Here is a 19853-nt window from a genome sequence, read left to right on the forward strand (position 1 = left end):
TGTGCACTGTTCAAATCAGAAGCTTGTGTGGGGAGTGTGCGCTGACTATGTCTGAAGTTCTAGGGAGAGAATGTAGAGTATGTATGGAGTGACTAGTGCTATACCTGGAGGTCGGATTCGACAAAGCGAAAGACCACCACGACGGACACAGGGTAACTGCTTCTTCGTCGCGGGACGCTCCTATTCGACACCGTGGTAGCTTCCAAAGGCCAGTATTGTAGGAATACCCGCCGTGTTGTGACTTCCAACTGGGTGGAATCGAATTGCCTAGGTCAAACTTCATCGTAGCCACGCTCGGAAGTTAACTGCGTGGTGCGCATCCGAAGCCTGCTCGGGGAGCCATTTCTTAGCATCGATCGTACTTCTATTTTCCATCCATAGCTAGTACTGATATATTTCTACTGCGCATGACCGGAACCATAGCCCGCTATTCATACCCTATAAACTCCCATGCTTATGCGTGAAAGGAAAAGAAACTTGATCATCGCCAATAAATGGACTCAACCTCGCGACTCACATCCAATAATCACCCCTGATGCACCTTCTTCAACCGCGTACTCCCCTCATACAGCCCCCTATCGATCGCGGCCGCCACCGTAAGCGTGCCGCCCACCACGGCACACACGCCCGTGAGGAAGTTGGCGAACGTCTTGGGCCGCGCCTCCCGATTGATCACCTTCATCGGCGAGATGTCGTAGCTAAAGAACACGCCAGGAATGCCGCCGTGGGCGTGTAACCGCTCCTTGTGGCCCTCTGCGGCATCGTTCCCGCCGGCCAGACTCCGCTTGTGGCTCGTCACGCTGTACTGGTGCGTCTCGATGCTGCCCTGCGACCCGGCGCCCTTCCCTTGCATGCCCAGGGGAATCAAGTCAGCCAGGCTGGAATGTTGTCTTTGGGATCGGTCCTCGTCCCACCCGAGCGGGAGGTACGACGTGCTGACGACCTTGATGAAGTACATGAAGTTGAACCCGGCCTCGTCGGTCTCCTGCTTGACGCCGTCCAAGGGGTCCGAATGGTGGTGGTGCTCGCTCCACTTGGATACCTCGCCGCTGTCGAGCTGCGGGCCAAACCGCAGACTGTGGACCTCGTGGGTAAAAGTGTGCCCGCCCTCCACGGGCGTGTCAAAGTAATTGTTCAGGTCGTGGACGTGCATGTTGCCGTTGGAGAAGGAGCGGCCGGGGGCGATGTGGAAATTGCCCACCACCTTGTTCACGCGCACGACGCCCTCGATGCGGCAACCCTCGTGGCGCTGGGCGTCCAGTCTCTCGCCGTAGCCTTCTCTTTCACACTGCTCGACGCCCTCGCCGCGGCCGAACGCCCAGCTGTTGGCCGCGTAGGCCTCGCGCACCTCGTCGCACGTGTTGCAGCACCCGGGCTTCTTGGCGTTCGGCGGCGCCGGCGCGCCGTAGCAGTTGCCGCAGTAATTCGGGTCGAGGTGTACGGCGTTGTCTTGTTGGTCGTGCAGGATGAGGGCGGTCGTGTCGAGGACTCGAGATCCCTCGGCACGCGACGAGAGGCGCACTTTGTTCACCCCGTGGACGACACCCGTCTGCTGTTCGCCCGACACGTCCATGACGTCGAGGGTGAGCAGTTCGCAGGGGATCCGCGGGAAGCTGATGTTGAGGTGAATCTCCATCTTCTCACCTGTGAGTCCGACCATGTTAGCATGAGTTCAGGTGTCTCGGGCGTCGAAAGAATGCCCATCAGATGTGTAAAAGAGCCGCTCCCTTACCTCGCCCTTTGTCCACAATCAACTCCGGCATCACCAGGATCTTCCGGTACTCGGCCCATTCTCCCCACACCAGGTAGAAGATAATGAGGATCGAGGCGATCGTGACAAGCCCGCCGGACGTCGTCCGCACGCGAGCATCTTCAACCGTCTTCGTGAAAGCGTCGAGCTTGTGGAACCGTGATCTCGCAGCCATGATGTGTTGTTATTTCCAAATCCACGGTCTGAACATGCAAAGACCACCCTCGCTGTTTGCCTTGAGGGTGTAGGGCTTCTGAAAGCTGAGGCACGGCGCAGGTAAGCAAAGGAGTGTATGGTATGGAAGCGCAAGCCCAACCCCGCGGGTGAAGCGACAGAGGAGACGACACGAGACGGGCAAGGCGCCGGGGATGGATTCTAAGGGTGCAATCCAATGTCACCGATCAAGGAGCGTCATGCGAATCGATATCGACATGCTGGTTTTCGAGGAATGCGTCGAGGCTGAAAAATGACCATGCGTTCACCCACACACACGGTGAGTCCGGAAAGGGACAGATCTTCTCCAACGCGCCTCGTATTCAAAATCTCCCCGTTCGGATTTTTTGGGGCAGAGATCCAGCTCTGTACTTAGGTAGTTGCTCATCGCCTCCTTTGATATTATAGCTACGACGGTGTTTTTCATTATCTACAGCGGTCGCAAGAGAGTGGGAGGAACGCGCAAATAGTTTGTCTCTTTGAATCATGCAATCAATTGACTATGGATTACAGGGAGCTCTAAACCTCAACCACGAAGGGACGCTTGATGCTTGAACCTGTTCTTCCATCCATTTCCTGTCCACTTTTTGGTCTCCATACCACCAGTTCTTTCAAACCATGTCACTCATTGCCGGGATATCGCTAAAAGAGAAAACAAGGCAAGAGGAAACCCGAGTCTGACCGACACCGAACGCCAATACGGATGACACAGTGACAATCGCTCAAGCGTGAGATCTCGTCAATGCAACACCTTCTGTCGTCGTAGATATCGTCTAATCAACCTCCTCCATAGCGCTTTCACCAGCAGCCTCGGCAGGAGCAGCCTCTTCGACCTCCTTCTCCTCAGCAGTCTCAGCCTCCTCGTCAACGTTCAAGCCGAGAGAGACAAGCTTGTGAATGCGCTCAGCGAAGCTGGCGGGCTCTTCAATGGTGAAGCCAGAAACAAGCAGAGAGGTCTCGAAGAGCAGTTGAGTGATTGATTTGACAGTGCGGTCGTTTTCGCCGTCAGCTTCAACCTTCTTCTTGAGCTCCTTGATGATCGGGGACTTGGGGGAGATCTCGAACGTCTTCTTGGAAGACATGTACGAGGACATGGAGGTGTCACGGAGAGCTTGAGCCTTCATGATGCGCTCCATGTTGGCTGACCAACCGAATTGGCCGGTACGGATAGCGCAAGGAGAACCGACAAGCTTGTGGGAGACAACGACCTTCTCGACTTTGTCGCCGAGAATATTCTTCAGGCTCTTGGCCAGGCTTTCATATTCCTTTTCTTCCTTCTCACGTTCCTTCTTCTCCTCGTCGGTCTCTTCCATCTCGAAGTCCTTGGTGATATCGACAAGCTTCTTGCCATCGAACTCCTTGAGCTGAGTCATGGCATACTCGTCGATGGGATCAACCAAGAAGAGGACCTCGAAGTTCTTCTCCTTCAGGGAGTCGAGGAATGGAGACTTCTGAACGGCCTTGATTGATTCACCAGTGATATAGTAGATCTGCTTCTGGTGTTCTTGCATGCGGGTGACGTAGTCGGACAGAGAAGTGGTCTCCTCACCAGACTTGGTGGAGCTGAATCGCAAAAGCTTAGCGAGAGCCTGGCGGTTCTGCGAGTCTTCGTGGATACCGAGCTTGATGTTCTTGCTGAAGGCAGAGTAGAACTTGTCAAACTGCTCGCGGTCCTCGGCGATCTCGTTGAAGAGCTCAAGGGTCTTCTTGACAATGTTCTTCTTGATGACCTTCATGATCTTGTTCTGTTGGAGGGTCTCGCGAGACAAGTTGAGGGGAAGATCTTCAGAGTCGACGACACCCTTGATGAAGCCAAGCCACTCAGGGATCAGGTCGGTAGCGTCGTCGGTGATGAAGACGCGGCGGACATAGAGCTTGATGTTGTTCTTGGTCTTCTTCGTCTCGAAGAGATCGAAGGGAGCGCGCTTGGGAACGAAGAGAATGGCGCGGAACTCAAGCTGACCCTCGACGGAGAAGTGCTTGACGGCAAGGTGGTCTTCCCAGTCGTTTGACAGCGACTTGTAGAAGGAAGCATACTCTTCTTGCGTGATATCCGAGGGATTGCGGGTCCAGATGGGCTTGGTCTTGTTGAGTTCTTCCTCCTCGATCTTGGACTCCTTGACCTTCTTGGTCTTGGGCTTCTTCTCCTTGTCTTCCTCATCATCGTCGACCTCCTCAATCTTGGCCTTCTTCTCCTCGTCTTCCTCTACCTCTTCAGCATCCTCATCGGGGACTTCCTTCTCAGTCTCCTTGAGTACGTGAAGGTAGATGGGGTATGAGATGAACTCGGAGTGCTTCTTGACGACTTCCTTGATCTTCGACTCATTCAGGTAGTCGGTCTGTTCATCCTTCAGGTGAAGAATGATCTTGGTGCCACGGCCAAGCTGCTCACCACTGTCATCCTGAGTGATGGTGAAAGTGCCGCCTGCGCTAGACTCCCAGATGTATTGTTCGTCATCGTTGTTCTTGGAGATGACTGTGACCTTGTCGGCGACCAAGTAGGCGGAGTAGAAACCGACACCGAATTGACCGATCATGGAGATATCGGCACCAGCAGTCAAGGCTTCCATGAACTGCTTCGTGCCGGATCGGGCGATCGTACCGAGATTGTTGACGAGATCCTGGAAGATTGTTAGTCGCTGCGCCGCTTCAGACTAGGCTACAAATCTGTACTTACAGCTTTGGTCATGCCAATACCGGTATCGCGGATGGTCAGGGTCTTGGACTCTTTGTCGGGAATGATGTCGATTCGGAGGTCTTTGCCCGAGTCGAGCTTGCTGGGATCTGACAGAGCCTCATATCGGATCTTGTCAAGGGCATCAGAGGCATTGGAGATCAGTTCTCGAAGGAAGATCTCTTTGTTGGAGTAGACGGTGTTGATGATGAGGGAGAGCAGTTGAGAGATCTCAGCCTGGAACTCAAAGCTTTCTGAGGCCATGGCTGCGGTGGTGTGGAGGATATTAGATCTGGGGGAGAACAAAGAGTCAGTACAGGTGAACACAAACTCGAAGCTCAATTTAATGGGGGTTCGTCGGTTTGAGTAGCGGCTCGCCCAGGTCGACCTCGTCGCAGTTGGGAAAGACGAGTCGATCAGGCAAGTCTCAAAGGCACAGAGAGATGTCGCGAGGGTTTGGACTTACAATTCAAGACTATGTTCGTGTTGGGGGACAGGTGGGCGAACTGTCGTTACGCAGGAAAGGCAAGTTTATTCGTGATGAGTTGGTGAGAGGGAGGAAAGGCTTCAGCAACGGCTATATAGCACAGAAAATCTATTCGTGATTCTACGGCCTTCGATTGAGTCCTGCCTGCAGGCGGCCACCTGAGTGGTCCGCCAGCTCACTGTGGGTCCTTCACCTGCCAAGGCTTCAGGGCTTAAGCTTAGTCAACGCCGCTGGCCCTCGTCTGACGGGATCGCTTCTTCACAAGTGAGTTGGCTTTCACGTGGCTTTTTTCACGCTGTGCTCCGGCTACCATGAACTCCGATTGTGCTCCTGGGTACTATATCCTGACCAGAGACGTCTTTTCAAGGTCAATGCTATCGCGATATGTCTCATTGAAAATGCGCTCTCCCAGCACGGGGAGGATGTCAGCATCACCTTCTTTGGGTAGCCGCGCTGCTGCAAGGCATATGGTGCAGCCTCACAGTAAGATTAAAAATCGTCTGTCTGACCACTCATGCTAGCTTAGTTTGCCCTGCTGCACGGCAACCCGCAGCGCGGGGGCTTTTCGACTAGCCTTTACCAGCAGTCTCTAGAACAATCTCTGCTAGATAGCCTTGCATTGTAAAACCGAGGAGTTCAAAAGTGACACGGAATGAGAACTGAGCTCTTTAACCGACACGCTGGATATTTGTATTGCTTTTAACAACGTGCTCTGATGCCGTACAGCCGCACGGGACAATATGCACGAAAAGCCACCCACCCACCACTCATGGCACGATCGTGCTGCACATGCTCTGCAAGATGATTGTGCGGGAATCACAGCGATCTATCAACTGTGGACATATATCAGGTGAGCAAACCCATAACCACATACACAGTACTCTCATCTCGGGATCATCGAACTCCTGGTAACCCGCTGGTGTCTTTTCTTCTTCATTGCGGTCCGAGACTCATAAACCCATCACGCCCAATTAAGCCATAAACCAAAACGAGCTTGTGTTGCTCTGTTCGCTTCTATGCTTCAGATGTCGTCTGACTCTCTGCGCTGCTTTCCTGTCCGTTCGTCTCAGCCACCTTCTTCTCGGCGGCTTCAAGCTTTTCTTTCGTTTCTTTCAATTCATTCTGAAGACTCTTAATGTAGACAATCGCCATTTCCACGGTGCTTGCCTTACTTGCACCTTGACCTGGCGCTGAGTTCTTGGCAGCCGCGGCCTCCCCGTCGTCGATCTCGTCTTTCGGCGATTTCTCCTTCTTGCCATTCGCAACAAGGATAGCAGGCGGGAGAAGGGTCTCGATCTCTTTCAATGCCAGATTGATTCGATTTCGACGGCCTTGCTCGGCAATTTTGTGTGACGTGCGTTTTGAGGTAAGGTTCTCAGCCAGAGTCTCCGGATAGGACACTCCTGGCAAATGCGTGCCTTCGAGTATGTTCTGGTAGTTCGACTTCGAGGCCAGGTACAAGGCGCTCGTCTCCGCGGAGAGATGTGACATACCCGGACCTAGAAGGGTCAGTTTGTGGCCCTGCCCGTTCGCGACTCGACGCTTACCTGCTGCAGGTGCTAATGGGCTGATACTAGGCGAGATTTTTGGTCGCAGTGCTGGCGATATGGTGGCGGATGACGTACTCTGCCGCTTCTTGCTGGCACGCGCTCCGCCTCGGTTCTCAACTTTCTCTGGCTTTGCAAAATTCTCTTGTGACATTGCTTTAGTCAATGCACTCCTGGGCGTGCTCGCCGCACTTATTTTAGCGGACTTTGCCGAAAGCGTCGGCGTGTTTTCGCTAGAGACGGAGCTTCGACCGTTATCCAAGGAGGGAATCGCTGACTGGGCCGTAGCAGGAGCGGCAGCATCAGGTAACATGATATCCTCCATAGGCTCGGTTGCATTCTGGGAAACGATGTCCTGGTCTATCTTCGTAGGCATTGCTCGATTGCTCGGCATACGCATCAAGGTCGCCGGTGTGACTGGGTTATTGGCTTGCGTATCTTGAGGCGCGACAGTCGATTGCGGCGACCTGCCGGGTTGAGGCACTGGAGGTGGTCTCATGGCGGTTTCGGACAAGGGCTCGGGGGAAACAGAATCATCACTGCCCCGAAACACGGCGTTATGAGGTACGGACGGGTGCAGAGTAGACCCAGGCGCAGCCTGCGGAAGCATGTCTCGGATTTTGTCCATTGGCAACGACGTAAGCGAAGGATGTCGACGGCGCGGCTGTGGCTTCATCGCTGGTGACTGTTTGATGCTGCGGGCCGGCGCACGAGCGGCATTCGCCCCTTTTCCCCGAGGACGCTTTGTACCCGCCGTGACAGGCTTCCCTGCGGGCGGCAACTCATTGAGATCAACAGGCGAGGCAGTCGTCCCAGTTGAACTGAACGCGGCTTGTGCTTCGATCGCGGGTGACGTCAATGGACTGAAGAACTCGTCGGCCAAACCGTAGTCGGACATGGAGTATGCATTATCCATTGGCGTTTGCGCAGGAGACACCAGAGGTGTGAAAGACACCTATAGATCGTCAGCACATGGGGAGCGCCACCGACTCGCCGTCCCCTTACCTGCTGATGGTCGAACAGTAATTGTCCGTTGGTTGCCATCTGGTGCGCATACTTTCCTGGATGAATCTCAGAGCTCACGGGCGTAGGAGGCACGTGGTACTGCGGCGCCATCTGCATCTGCTGATACTGCGAATACTGGCCATACGGCTGGTTCGGTATATGGTTGCGATAGCCGACCGGTTCACTGGTTGCGCTAACATGCATGCTCATCTGCTCAGCCCCGGTATATGTCAAGTCGGCGTTGCTATTCCCAAAGCCCAGTCGACCCATGGGCGTGTCGAGGCCGGAGTGGCCATTGTTTAGGGTGGTGTAATGTTGGAAGTCATTGTCTAGGTCGAGGAACTTTGTAAAGTCCTCGTCACCCACGGTGGGGACAATGCCATCGTCTTGCATTTCCTGTGCCCATACAGTATGCAGTTCGCGCTCTTCGTGAGTCATTATCAAGCACGCCGACGCTGACGATCAAGCCCGCAGGTGGGCTGCGGAAGGTGGTTGAGGGCGACACGATGCTCACAGGAATTTCATCCTTGAGTGAGTCATGGACGAGGTGCCCGGTGAGCTTGGGCTGATGTGAATGCAGTGCACCAAAAAGATCAGGTCGGTGCTGCGTGAAGTTCTGACGCAGCCTCGTGGTGAACGAATGGAAGGTGAGGTAGAACTGACGTCGAATGAAAAAGGCGAAATTTCGAGGTCGGCGATGGCGTCGGAAGGTGTCTGCAGGTCATGGTAGTAGGAGGCTTTCGAGGTGCTTGCAGGTGACCCGGCGGGGTTGTGCGTTTTGGGGCTGGCGTGGGTGGTCGTCTCGCAATCTTCTTGCAGCAGGCGTGCAGTAGTCCGGCGATGGCGTGGGCGGGGCGACCAGGTTGCGCTGCTGACTCTGTCACTGGCGGGCAACGGTTGCAGCGTGGGTGTGGAACGAGTTGGATTCGACTGCACACCCAGGCAGCTCGTCAAGCTGTAGTGGTTGTATGTGAGGGACTCGAGATTGGTGAGGTGGTGTGTGTGCGGAGATGACATCTGTCACGTCGATCGTCTAAGTCATGCGCGGTGTAACGAACAGAGAAAGAACAACGACGTGATCAGTGGTTGTGCATCCCAGTGGCAGGAGGCTGCCCGAAAGAGGACTACCTTCGTACTGGCGATCTCCGTCCTGAGGCGTGGGTGGACAATTACTGGGTCGACGGTACGAATGGGCTGCAGAGAATTCCCTTCTGAGGGATCAGGATGGGGGCGCGAGGCAGCTTTACAGGGCTCGATACGAAAAAAGCACAGTACCTCGCACGTAGGTGGCTTCTCTGTCTCGCTACATACTAAGAGACTGCGGCGCTCTCTTCTTACCCTAATATTCTACCCAGTACTCCGTACGGAGTAGAAAGTACCAGGACTCGCACTTGCCAGGCACAACTGCATCAAGTACAGCAGTGGACGAGAATACAAGGGGCCATCACTTGCCCATGCGTTCCTTGCGCCAAAGCCAGCCGCAAAACAAATGAGCGGGGCGGCGGAGTTTGCACCTGCAGCCTCTCGAGCGGGATGAAAGGTTCTCCGGGAGCGTCCGACGAGCAGCCCACCAAGCCTGGTTACGAGAATGTTCGCAAATCTCCTTCGGGCGTGTCGTCAATAGAGACCAACACAGATCCCGCAGAATGTCATGCTGACTCGGCTCGCCAGACAGTAGAAGACAGGTTCTTGCTGCTCAGCTTGCGTCGTTGTACGCACTCGCACGCCTTCCGAGGGTACGAGACGGCTCTCCATCTAAAGTCAGATTTTGTTCGGAGAAGACCATCTCAAAATCTCGGACCACCTTGGTCTACCGAATCAAAGTTTGCAAACAGCCCTGAATCTCCAAAGTACAGTAGGTCCCACACACACCCAGTCGCCAAGTCCACTCCGATCAGCAGCGATTGGCTAGTCGAAGATGGGTGTCCCGTGAGCTTGACGGCCGCCGAACATGGCCGACTCGCCTTTCGAGCTTGACACCACCCACGCACCACCGCGGCACACCTCAGATCTGCCTTCTCCGACCTTGCCCTCCCGAACTAGCTGGCCCATGATTACAAGGCTGTGTTCGTCCGAGGCTCTCCCACTAGCTCCAGGCCTCTGTGCCCTATCCTGTTGTCATAGTCACTATGTCTAAGCCCAAGGCATTTCTTAAGCAGTCGAAGTCGAAAAAGAAAGTGGGACAGGTGAGACAGTATCATCGGAATAGGCAACCTTAAGGAAACAGATGTTGACAGTTGAGTCAGGCTTTAGACACGGCCGATGACTTTCAGGCGGGTGAGCTCTCTAGGACGATTCTCTCGATCTTCGCGCAACTACTCACGCGTCGGCAGCTGGGGTGGACTTTGAAGAGGCTGCAGGGAAATGGAGGGCCGGTGATGGTGCCAAATCTCTGCGTTTCTTCTGCCGGGCCATTGAGGTGTATGACCGGGGATTGCAAAAGTTCCCAGCCAGCCTCGACTTGGCATATAATAAGTCTGTCTTGACAATGATATCTAGTCCCTTTCAAGACGCTAATTTCATAGCAGAGCAAGAATCCTGTTAGAGATCGCAACGCATCCTCTCCTTGTGCCACATTTGGAACGACCACTCCTGGAAGTTCTGCATCAAGCATTGGAGGCCCATCGCTATGCTCTCCAACTCGATCAGGACAATCCGGACTCTCTGTTCAACGCGGCTCAGGTGCTGACAGCTATTGCCGAAGCATATGCCAGAGACGGCGAACATGCTGACCAGGACGCTCTGCAGCCATTGGAGGAAGCTTTGGAACTCCAAGACCGCTGTTTGAGCATTCAAGAACTCAAGTTCGAAGAGTACATTCAACAGCAGAACGAGGCAGCTCGAATTGCAGGCGAGACGCCGGTTGAAGCAGGCCCGGCACCAAGCGACACCGGGAACGCCGATGAGGATGAGGATGGGCACCAAGCTGCCAATAACATGGAAGATAGATGGTTTTCGGTCGTGGAACCTGTCACCAAGGATACACTTGTTGACACCATCCTTGCACAATTGGGCACTCTTACCACGCTATGCAGCGTGCTGGGTTCTTCAGAATCATCCGCTCGTAGCACCAGCCTTGCCTGGATCGAAGAACACTCTTCTAAGCTGATCCAAACAAGGTTGCCAATACTCCTTGAGAACGGAGATTCCGAGCGATTACAAGAAGTCGCCCTTGCGCGTGCAAATTTTGTATCGGAACTGTTGAAAGCCGGTTATAGCCGGAATTCCGTTGATCCCGAAACATACAAGAGAGAACGAGATGAAGCATTCCGTGTGGCCGAGCTGGGCCTGGAAAGGAGTTTTGCTGCTCTGATGGCCAACGCGAACAGTCTGGTCTCATTCAATACTGCACTTGCAGAAGGTATACCGTCCCATGCTACCTCACAAGCAGCATCAAGATGGAGCGCGCTTTCGGCCGCAATAGCCAATTTGGCCACAGCATCTAAGTTGTCGGATCCTCTTCCTGATGATATTGCTGACACACACTTCATCCGCGGGAACTGCTCGCTCCTGCAGCATCAGCTGGGACAACCACCAGCGTCTTACACTCCAGCAGTGTCGAATAGCAAGCAACTCCTGAAGAACGCAGAAACATTCTACCGCAATGCCAGCAAACTGTACCAAGACGGCGACCAGAAAGCGGTAGCTCAACTCCGCGCGTCAATGGCTCAAGCTCTCCAGGACGACACCGATGCCATTGCGAACGCTGCTCCCATCTGCCAAGCGAAGGGCGCGGAGTGGATCAAAACTCAGCTTGAAGATATGGTTGACGACGGACTCATTAGCCCCTTTCCTTCGATGTCTCAGATATGTGGCGAAGTCAGATGAGAAAGCGGCGATCAGTTGGGACAAGAGAGCTCTCGACCTCGCTCAAGTAAGCGATATGAGAGAGTAGCCATGGTTTATGCAATCAAGTGAACGCCATGCTCGGGATCACGGAACCCTACTGACCCTCGAGGCAACGAAGTCTCGACCAAGCATGCGGTCCAATTTCTCGTCTCCGCTGGTCTGTCTCGCGCACTGCCTCTGCAGCTGGGACCACTTCCTCGAGTTCGAGCTCGCAGCCCGAGGGTAGACACGTACGTCAGAGCCCACAATGGTCAAGGTCACAAACTTGGACTACCTTGGACATCGCCAGGACTCACATGACGAAGAAGATGTGGATCGATACAGTCACCAGCAACCTACAGAGCTTGGAAAACCAATATTGGACTATGTCACCGCATCTGAGGCTGGCAGGGTGCGGCAGGATTCACTCGGTCAGAGATCCCATCTCTTTTTCACCTCAACATCACGACCGACCGTCTCTGCTCACAAGACCTGTCCTCTCATGATGGAACAGTCCCCAACCGCTCCCACATGCATTCCTGGTGCAATGACGAGGATCACTTGCCACGGGAAAGGTTTTATCGCGGTCCAGACCCTCTTCTACGAACGGCGGTATAAGCAGTGTATCGCACTCTGCGAGCAGCTCCAGGACCCTGAGGTACGCTACATTTGCGCTGTGAAGAGACCTCTAGACATCAGATACTGACTGTTGTCCTTAGATCCATGGCCTCCATCGGACTTTCCTTTGGTTCTATCACGCCGTCTGTTACGAAGCCATTGGACTCCTCGCCCACGATTTCTCGCAGAAAAAGCTTCACTTCCTGGACTCGGCCAGAGAGAGTTTTGGGTTGGCGGTGAAGTCTTTTCCACTGCCGTTCGTTTCCACGGAAGCAGGGACATACGCTCAGCTAGACGACTCTCCCTCCACGCCGGACATCAATTTCTCTCTACCTTTCTCTGATAAGGTGGTTCAAGCTACCCATGCCACGTTCCCTCAAACCCCGCGTATCAAAGAGTCCTCGCTCTTCCGATCCCCTAGCAGTATCTACTCGACAGCAAGTCCCCTAAAGGCAGAATCAATCTCGTACTGTGCCGACCAATCGCCAACGAGAAAGGGAGAACCTCCTACCACATTCCCTACGGTCGCGGAACCAGACATTCCCAAAGACAAGCAGCTGATCGTGCCAGAAACTCCCGGGACGCACAGAACTCGTCCCAGCCGTGTCCTCAGCTCACCACAAGCACTCCAGCAAGAACTCGTGCCTTCACCCCTCTTCAGCCGCCATGCGAAACAGGCTCGTGTTCCGAACCCTGCCAATGGCACCAATGTTCCTCGTCCCCTCCCTCCTCTACCTTTCAACCACAACCCTCTCGCCTTCACAATAGACGGCACGCGCATAACCCAAGCGCCCCACCTCCGCAAGACAGCGGTCCAAACCCTCATCGCCCGCTTCGAAGGCATACTGCCTCTACCACCATCAACGCCCCTCACCACCATCGTGCACTCAACGCCATCAACAACGCCCGACATCGCTACCCCTCGATTCCGTATGATCAGCGATGCATTCTCACCAGATCCGCGCAACGAGCACCTGGAGACATACCTCACGTCCACTGCTGCTTCGGCGCACCTGGCGAGATATAACGCCAAATTGGCGGACTTTCGCGTCCGCCTAAAAGATCACATCGCTTATTTAGATGGGGAGCTCACGAGGGTGCAAAAGATGCAGAATGAAAGACAGGCAGCCAAACAGTTGTTGGGCCCCAAGCAGCGGTATGCGAGTTTCTGGTCCTTCGAGGCGGCGAGCTCGCCATGCCCGAGACGGCGAGACCGGCCGATGGAATCGAAATATGGAGATGGAAGTGAGCACAATGGTAGTCAAGCTGGCGACGAAGTTGATGAAGTTAGAGATCGACATGGAGATGGAGATGGAGATGGAGCTGGAGATCAAGAGGGAGAAGACGCAAAAGCCAAGGCGAAGAAGGAGAGGATGGCCAGGTTGAGGCAGCAGGGGTGGCGTGTTCGGAAGGAGAACCACGGCTTCAAGGGCGTGCAGTTCTACGATAACCTGTGTCGGTGCGTGGAGACTGAATTGAACGATAGCCGGCTGTTTGCATGATCCTGCCTGCGGTGCTGGAGAGTCGAGACTAACGGGACAGATTGGTTTGGACGCTCCATGCATGGATCTCGAGGCGAAGCTACGGTCTTGAGGCGGCGGTCCTGAAGCGGCGGTCTTGAAGCTTGGACATCTCAGGTAGAAAAAGCAACGAAACCGCAAGCATTCAAATAACTCAGCGATGACCCAGGATATCCGGGGCAAGAAGCACACATGCAAGCAAGGCAAGCAACAATAAGCCGATCAGTATCATCCAAGTAGGTTACCTACCTACGTAGGTAGGTATGTGACCAACACCTCTCGTCGGACCTGGGGTGTCCTTCTGTCCATCGTTGAACTCCTCACCACTGCGCACTACTGTAGCTACGTCTTCGTCAACCATCACGATTCAACAAGGCCTTCAGATCCTCCCTCGTCTCGATCTCATTGAGCATCTTGCGGAAATCCTCGTCCCCGTGCTCGTAAGCCTGGGCCTTGAAGAACGGCATATAATCTCTCAGCCAGGAGGATTCGGTGCCAGCCTGTGCAGCCACCACGTCAGCATCACCCAGGACCTTGAGACGAGACCGGGGAGGAGAAACGAGTGCCGGGAACAAGTAAGAGGCCGAAGGCAGACATACGTCCGGGATAGTAACTCCGTTCTCCCTCGCCGCAAGCATCGGGTAAAAAGTGATGAGATGCATCTTCTTTGCCGCTTCGTCGTCTGCGTTCGCGTCGCCTGTTCTACGATTTTGAGAGACAACGTCAGTGGTGGGGGATGCGGCGCGCCGACAAACGTAGAGGGTGACGCGAGCGGGCCGGGATGCACTCGACCTGACTCACTGCTTCTCATCCTTGACGATCTCGTACCATCTGTCCTCCAATTTCGCTGCCAGGGTATCCCAGTCTGCCTTTGTCCGTTTCGGACCGGTCCTCACCATGGCGAGAACTCGGTTCGGTCCGGCGTTGTTGTGAGTCACGGGCTCGCCGGCAAGGAAATATACGTTTTCCTCGCCGCGCGGTTGAAGGAGGTGGAAACTGACGTTGACGAAAAGGGATGGCGTGAGGAAAGTGGTGCTGTGCAGCTCTGTGATTGCTTTGGCGAAGGCATGCTTTTGGGGGAATGTGAGAGGGTAGGTGTGTTGGACCTGGAAGGAGTGTTAGGTACCTGGGTACTTGCAAGGGCTCGGGGTGGAGGCAAAAGTGATAAGCTTCGACTTCAGAATGCGCATGGATGCTGGCCGGGCGTAAGGTAAGGACGGCTTCGTCAGGTGGACACGAATAAAAGGGTCAGCCACGATGAATGAACACAGTCGGCTTTTTGTAAGGGTAGATCCTGCGCACCAACTGCTGGATACTGTAAACACATCACAATGATGGACGTGCTAGACGAGTCGGGGGGGAAGCAGAAGCATGCGAGCGGCCCGTAACGTATTCAACTTTGCGCCGTCAAAGGAAGTACGGGCACTGAACCTACCTCGTAGAATGGCATCTCTCTTATAAGTTAATTATGCTTTCCCTGAAAAGAGTCCAGTGTAGGCGTGGTAGGTCGGACTTGACGGTCGTACTGAGGTCCTGTGAGTTCGGGCCTGCTAGGCTGTGTGTTGAGTACCTGAAATCAATCTAATGTTAGACTTGGTTGAGGATACCTGATCTTCATAGAGGAAAGCTGTCACGGTGTGGCACGAGCAAAGCAACGGAGAAAGAAGTGGTCCTCGTGAACGATATGTGGTCTGTGCCTCACATGCCTCAGATGTCATCAATACTAATCAAAAAGCCCGAACCTGCTCTTTTCTTGCGATTGACGTGTTGGAAAGCAGCGCGATTGGCAAGGTGGATGTGTTGACGGGTCCACGCTGTGCGCAGCCGTGCTCGTATTTCAGGAAGGTCGTCCTAACCGTCTGCATGGTCATGGAACTGTGTGGGGAGAACCCATTCCACTCCGCATCTAGCTCGCACTCGCGATGATCGTGACGGAACAAGAGAGCATGGGGGATTCAGTCCGCTGATATCTCGGGAATTAGCAGAGTACAGTAAGTCAGGGTCACTGCGCCCGAGGAGGAGGTGGCGCTTGTCAAGGGCAAATGAGCTTAGCCAACAGACAAGGCACGATATCACAACCTCATCAGTATGGGCTTGTCGTGTGGGTGCCGTGTCTCTGATCAATCTGGCCAAAGCTATGGCCTGATACGTCGTCGATGATTAGATAGAGCATGAAGTTGACAGTTTTGGTGGAACCAATCCAAACCTGGAGCTTCGACGCCCAAGACAACTTGCGAAACTGTTCAGATGAACAAGAAACCGCTCTGACATGTATGAGCACATTTGCTACTGTGAATCGAAACAAATTTCATACGGTCCTCCTTGACAGTCAAAACAAACTGCTGACATCCGAAACTGTCCGAACAAGGCTCTGTCATGCTTGAAGAACCTTGTGTCTGTCGATATCTCTGCGCCACGAAAGCCCTCTTGCTGTCCAGTCGCGATATTGGCTCCTCGCGGTTGACTGGTATCTCAACACCCGACGTCCAACCTTTCAGAGTCGATCAATCCTCCTCTTCACATCATTGATTGCTCCTGTTCTCGCGCTGGCCTTTGGAAGAATGTTTTGACAGCCGTGGAGGTGGCAGGACTGGTGGCCAAAGCGCACAGACCTCCGAAGAACAAGAACAGCCCAAGAGCTATGTAAATCCCAGTGGTGTATGCAGAGGTCGGTGGTGCGGTGATGGGACTGACAGACGACGCTGTCGTTGGTCCAGATGATGTTGAAGATGGTAAGATTGTGTCGGTGCTGACAGTACTAGCGCCAGGAAGGAGTGATGAGGTGAGCGTAAGGCTCGTCGATAACCGGGCTGTGGACAGCGTGGTAAAATCTGTTGGTATAGCGGGTGCGAGAGCTGAGCTTGAAAACTGACCCGCAGTTGATCTTGAGCTCGGCCCGGAGATGATCGAATCGAGGATCGAAGGCGTGCCCGTTGCTGCAGGCGGTGCAGATGACTCGTCCAGAGTGATGGATTGGAAGATGATCGTGTGGTCCATTATCCCCTTGATGATCTTGACCACCCTGCTTCTTGCAATTGCTCCCGTCTCGGTCGCCACCGACAGGTGAGTGGCAGGGAAAAGGAGAGATCTCTCACGGTGGGTGGGGACAACCATCGTGTTACGCCGCCATTGGGACTTCCGCAGGATGGGTGTGCAGTCGCCTTTGCAAAGAAGGTGCCGGCCGAGGGTAACAGCGATGGAAGGCTCACGCCGGTGAGGTATACCGCCTGGTCGACTGGTTGGCTCTCTCAGCTCTGGCACATTCTGCTTAAGACTTGGATAATGGAGGGGAAGATACCCTATTTCATTGAAAGATGCGGTGAAGTTCAGGTGAGCCCTGACAAATTGTTTGTGGCCCTTGGGAATGAGTTCGACGAGGGTTGGGACAGTGAGTCTCAGCACAGAATATGAATCACGCAAGATGAATCCAGGAAGAAAGTGACGGCCAGAACCCACAGCTGCTGGGCTTGAGTTGGCCAAGCTGACGGATTGAGCGCATAAGATGGGTATCTAGAGGCATTGTGGAGGAACAATAAATGCACCCACACCTCAGGATCGCGGACCCGTGCGATAAAATCTGTTGGTAGAACAGGAGCCGCCCGTTCGTAACAGTCTACTGTCTGCTGTCCTCAATCGATAACTTTGCCCCAGGGATGTCTACTAAGCATCCTGTTCGAGGGCCACGTCGGTCGCGGTAGCAGGTGCGCCAGCCTCTTGAGTGTCGCCCGCTTCGCCTTGACCGAGCTGGCCCTGTGACTGAGCGTGCTCATCAGCCACAGGTTGTTCCGGTGCGGGCTGACCTTTCAGAGGAGCTTCGTCTTCTGTGTCCATCTGCAGTAAGAATGTCTCCCATAACTCGATGAGCTGTGCCGGTCAGCAAGTGGAGTCTTCAATGCGGATGCCCAACAACTTACCTCTTTCTGTGCCTCAACGGCGCCCTCCAAGAATGTTTCAACGCCGCTCTTGAAGTCTTCGACTTTCTCACGCTCAAATCTCTCCAGTTCTCCCCTCATCAGCCGGCCCATGTCTTCAAAGAGCAACCGAGCTTGGTGCGCTCTTTTTTCTGCGTCGCTCACGCTGGCACCCACTTCATTGAGCTTGTCTTGCTGGCTCTTCCCTTGCCTTAAAAGCTTCTCGTGGGCGCTTCGACGCTTAGCGAGTTCGCTTTCCGCAGCATGCCATGAATGGAACGCTTTTTGCCTCTGGGAAAACGCCTGCTTCACGCTGCCAATGAGTCGAATGTACTCGTCGACTGTAATCCCCAGCGTCAAAACGTCTTGCTGTGCCTGTCTCTCGTAGAGCTCCCTTATACGCATCTGCACATCCGATAGACTCTGTAGAGGACCGGAGAACACTGGTGAAAGGTCGACCTGTGCCAAACTGTTAAGAGACACTGAAAACTCCCCTGCTGCGGCTGCGAGTCCCTTTCTCTGCTCCACAACGGTGTCGACGGCTTTCAAGAGCGCCTTGAGCTGATTTTCCAGGGCGTCGAGGTAGATCTTCCGGTCGTGGAACCAGTCATCGTGCTCGACAAATTTACCGCTAGAAGAGCCCACGTTTATCCCAATGGCACTCAGCATACCCTTGTTCTGACCCAGATCTGGTTCTCGGTTTTCTTTGTTCTTGACGTCGACATTGAAAGCATCGCTCTCGAGGAAGATTTTGAGGTCGCCATCGTGCTGCAGTATCGGGTGCGCAGCAGTCTTGTTCAGCATCCGTTCTAACGCCTGCCGCCGGGATTCAACAAACTCCGTGTCAAAACGACCAACAGCTTGCTTCTCGGGTGGTGGAGGGACGACCACGCCGGGATTGTTGTTGTGTAATGAGTTATATAGCCACAAGAAATCTCGATATCTCCTCGAGACGGTGAACTCGGGCTGCTTGTACGCTTTTGATGTTGTCTGTAAAGGTTAACACCTCGTAGAGGCACCACCAGAGTACCACACACCTTTGTTCGGACTTGATAAACAATGTGACTGCTAGTCAGATCTCCGACCTTATGCGGGTCGCCCACGAGGATGTCGAAGGTGGGTTTGGCGGCTTGTTCGATGCTCACGCTGGATGGTGTCTGCCGCGTAGGCGGTGCTGCTTGTGGTTGCACGGGAGGCGGACCCTTCGGTCTACCTAGTGGAAGCGTGGTATCTTCATATTCTGCGCCGGGCGGGCCAACGGCCGCGCCAGATGGCTGGCGATTGACTCTTGCACTGAGCTCCTTCCTCGGAGGTGTCGGCGCCTGATCTACAGTTATCGACGGTGCTGCGGGGGCTGCGTCGCCGCCTCCTAAAGACCCAAGGGGGTCAAGAGAATCGTCCACAGCTTCAAGCTTTGTCGGCTGGACTTCAACCTTGCGGGCGGGGATCTTTCGGGACGAGGGAGGTCGGGGGCCGCTGGAGGACGGAGGTTTTGCGGCGGGAGTGTCTGATACAGAGGTAAGTATACTGGTTCCATGAACTCGGCCATGCATACCAGGAGGTCCATTCTCTTTGGCAGCGTCGGCGGGGGCGTCTGGTTGCGACTGGGATGGGACATCTACAAGAGTACGTCAGCGCAATGTTGACGATCCTGGTGTCAATGGTCCTCTGCCTACCACCCCACGGTGAGTCGTCCATTATGCAAAGATCGATGCGGCTACGAGTATATCAAAGACCACGGGAGGATTGGAGAAAGGTGTTATGCCTGGACCGTGGCCATGCGGAGCAAAGTAAGCCGTGTCGCCAATTGCAGTTGATCTTGGCAGGCGAAGTCAGCGGGCAGCCATTTACACAGAACCCTCACATGCGCCCAGCTCTTCACAACACACAAGTATAACGAGACGGCATGCTCGCGTCTGGCGCGGTCTATGCTGATGAGCAGATTCGTCGAGCGTTTGAAATCCAGACTTCAGCGGTAGAACTTTGTCGATCTGTACTCTTTGGCGACACCGGTGCCCTCCACAACTGTACGGCTACTGCCTTGTGATTACCACGGGCGGGCGTCGGACGCCATCAATACATCTCTCAGTAAATGGGCAACTTGTCACTCTTTCTTCGAGGCCTACCATCGCCACTGACGTATTCATATGGGTAAGTCGTGAGTGTTGTCAAGCTGCAGAAGGGGGTAAGACTGAAGCTTCTGTTTTCACATCTGGGTCTCTTTCCACTGCTGACCAAGGTCGTTCGCATAACCTGCATGCACGATAGGAGACCTAGCATCGATTATCGACGCTGATTCG

At 54.2% G+C, this 19853-nt stretch overlaps 7 protein-coding genes across 7 annotated transcripts; 2 read left to right on the top strand and 5 right to left on the bottom strand.

Annotated features, from left to right (window-relative positions):
• Positions 1–526: 526 nt before the first annotated feature.
• On the bottom strand, positions 527–1925 carry A1O7_07007 (uncharacterized protein; the record flags this gene model as incomplete). Its single annotated transcript, XM_007761007.1, has 2 exons — positions 527–1644; positions 1733–1925. 2 exons carry the CDS (start codon positions 1923–1925, stop codon positions 527–529), a joined length of 1311 nt encoding a protein of 436 aa, XP_007759197.1.
• Positions 1926–2736: 811 nt separating this feature from the next.
• A1O7_07008 (heat shock protein 90) lies at positions 2737–4901 on the bottom strand (the record flags this gene model as incomplete). Its single annotated transcript, XM_007761008.1, has 2 exons — positions 2737–4584; positions 4641–4901. 2 exons carry the CDS (start codon positions 4899–4901, stop codon positions 2737–2739), a joined length of 2109 nt encoding a protein of 702 aa, XP_007759198.1.
• Positions 4902–6138: 1237 nt separating this feature from the next.
• Positions 6139–8114, bottom strand: A1O7_07009 (uncharacterized protein; the record flags this gene model as incomplete). Its single annotated transcript, XM_007761009.1, has 3 exons — positions 6139–6623; positions 6672–7626; positions 7677–8114. The coding sequence occupies 3 exons, from the start codon at positions 8112–8114 to the stop codon at positions 6139–6141; spliced, it is 1878 nt and encodes a 625-aa protein (XP_007759199.1).
• Positions 8115–9805: 1691 nt separating this feature from the next.
• On the top strand, positions 9806–11504 carry A1O7_07010 (uncharacterized protein; the record flags this gene model as incomplete). The annotated part of the gene is made up of 4 exons (XM_007761010.1): positions 9806–9862; positions 9923–9953; positions 10010–10151; positions 10205–11504. 4 exons carry the CDS (start codon positions 9806–9808, stop codon positions 11502–11504), a joined length of 1530 nt encoding a protein of 509 aa, XP_007759200.1.
• Positions 11505–11772: 268 nt separating this feature from the next.
• Positions 11773–13624, top strand: A1O7_07011 (uncharacterized protein; the record flags this gene model as incomplete). The annotated part of the gene is made up of 2 exons (XM_007761011.1): positions 11773–12162; positions 12224–13624. The coding sequence occupies 2 exons, from the start codon at positions 11773–11775 to the stop codon at positions 13622–13624; spliced, it is 1791 nt and encodes a 596-aa protein (XP_007759201.1).
• Positions 13625–13995: 371 nt separating this feature from the next.
• A1O7_07012 (uncharacterized protein) lies at positions 13996–14541 on the bottom strand (the record flags this gene model as incomplete). The annotated part of the gene is made up of 2 exons (XM_007761012.1): positions 13996–14344; positions 14444–14541. The coding sequence occupies 2 exons, from the start codon at positions 14539–14541 to the stop codon at positions 13996–13998; spliced, it is 447 nt and encodes a 148-aa protein (XP_007759202.1).
• Positions 14542–17302: 2761 nt separating this feature from the next.
• Positions 17303–19251, bottom strand: A1O7_07013 (uncharacterized protein; the record flags this gene model as incomplete). Its single annotated transcript, XM_007761013.1, has 4 exons — positions 17303–17506; positions 17557–18543; positions 18591–19171; positions 19230–19251. 4 exons carry the CDS (start codon positions 19249–19251, stop codon positions 17303–17305), a joined length of 1794 nt encoding a protein of 597 aa, XP_007759203.1.
• Between the last annotated feature and the right edge of the window lie 602 nt (positions 19252–19853).

This window comes from Cladophialophora yegresii (genome assembly GCF_000585515.1).
Source record: "Cladophialophora yegresii CBS 114405 chromosome Unknown aczIN-supercont1.5, whole genome shotgun sequence".
Lineage (NCBI taxonomy): Eukaryota > Fungi > Ascomycota > Eurotiomycetes > Chaetothyriales > Herpotrichiellaceae > Cladophialophora > Cladophialophora yegresii.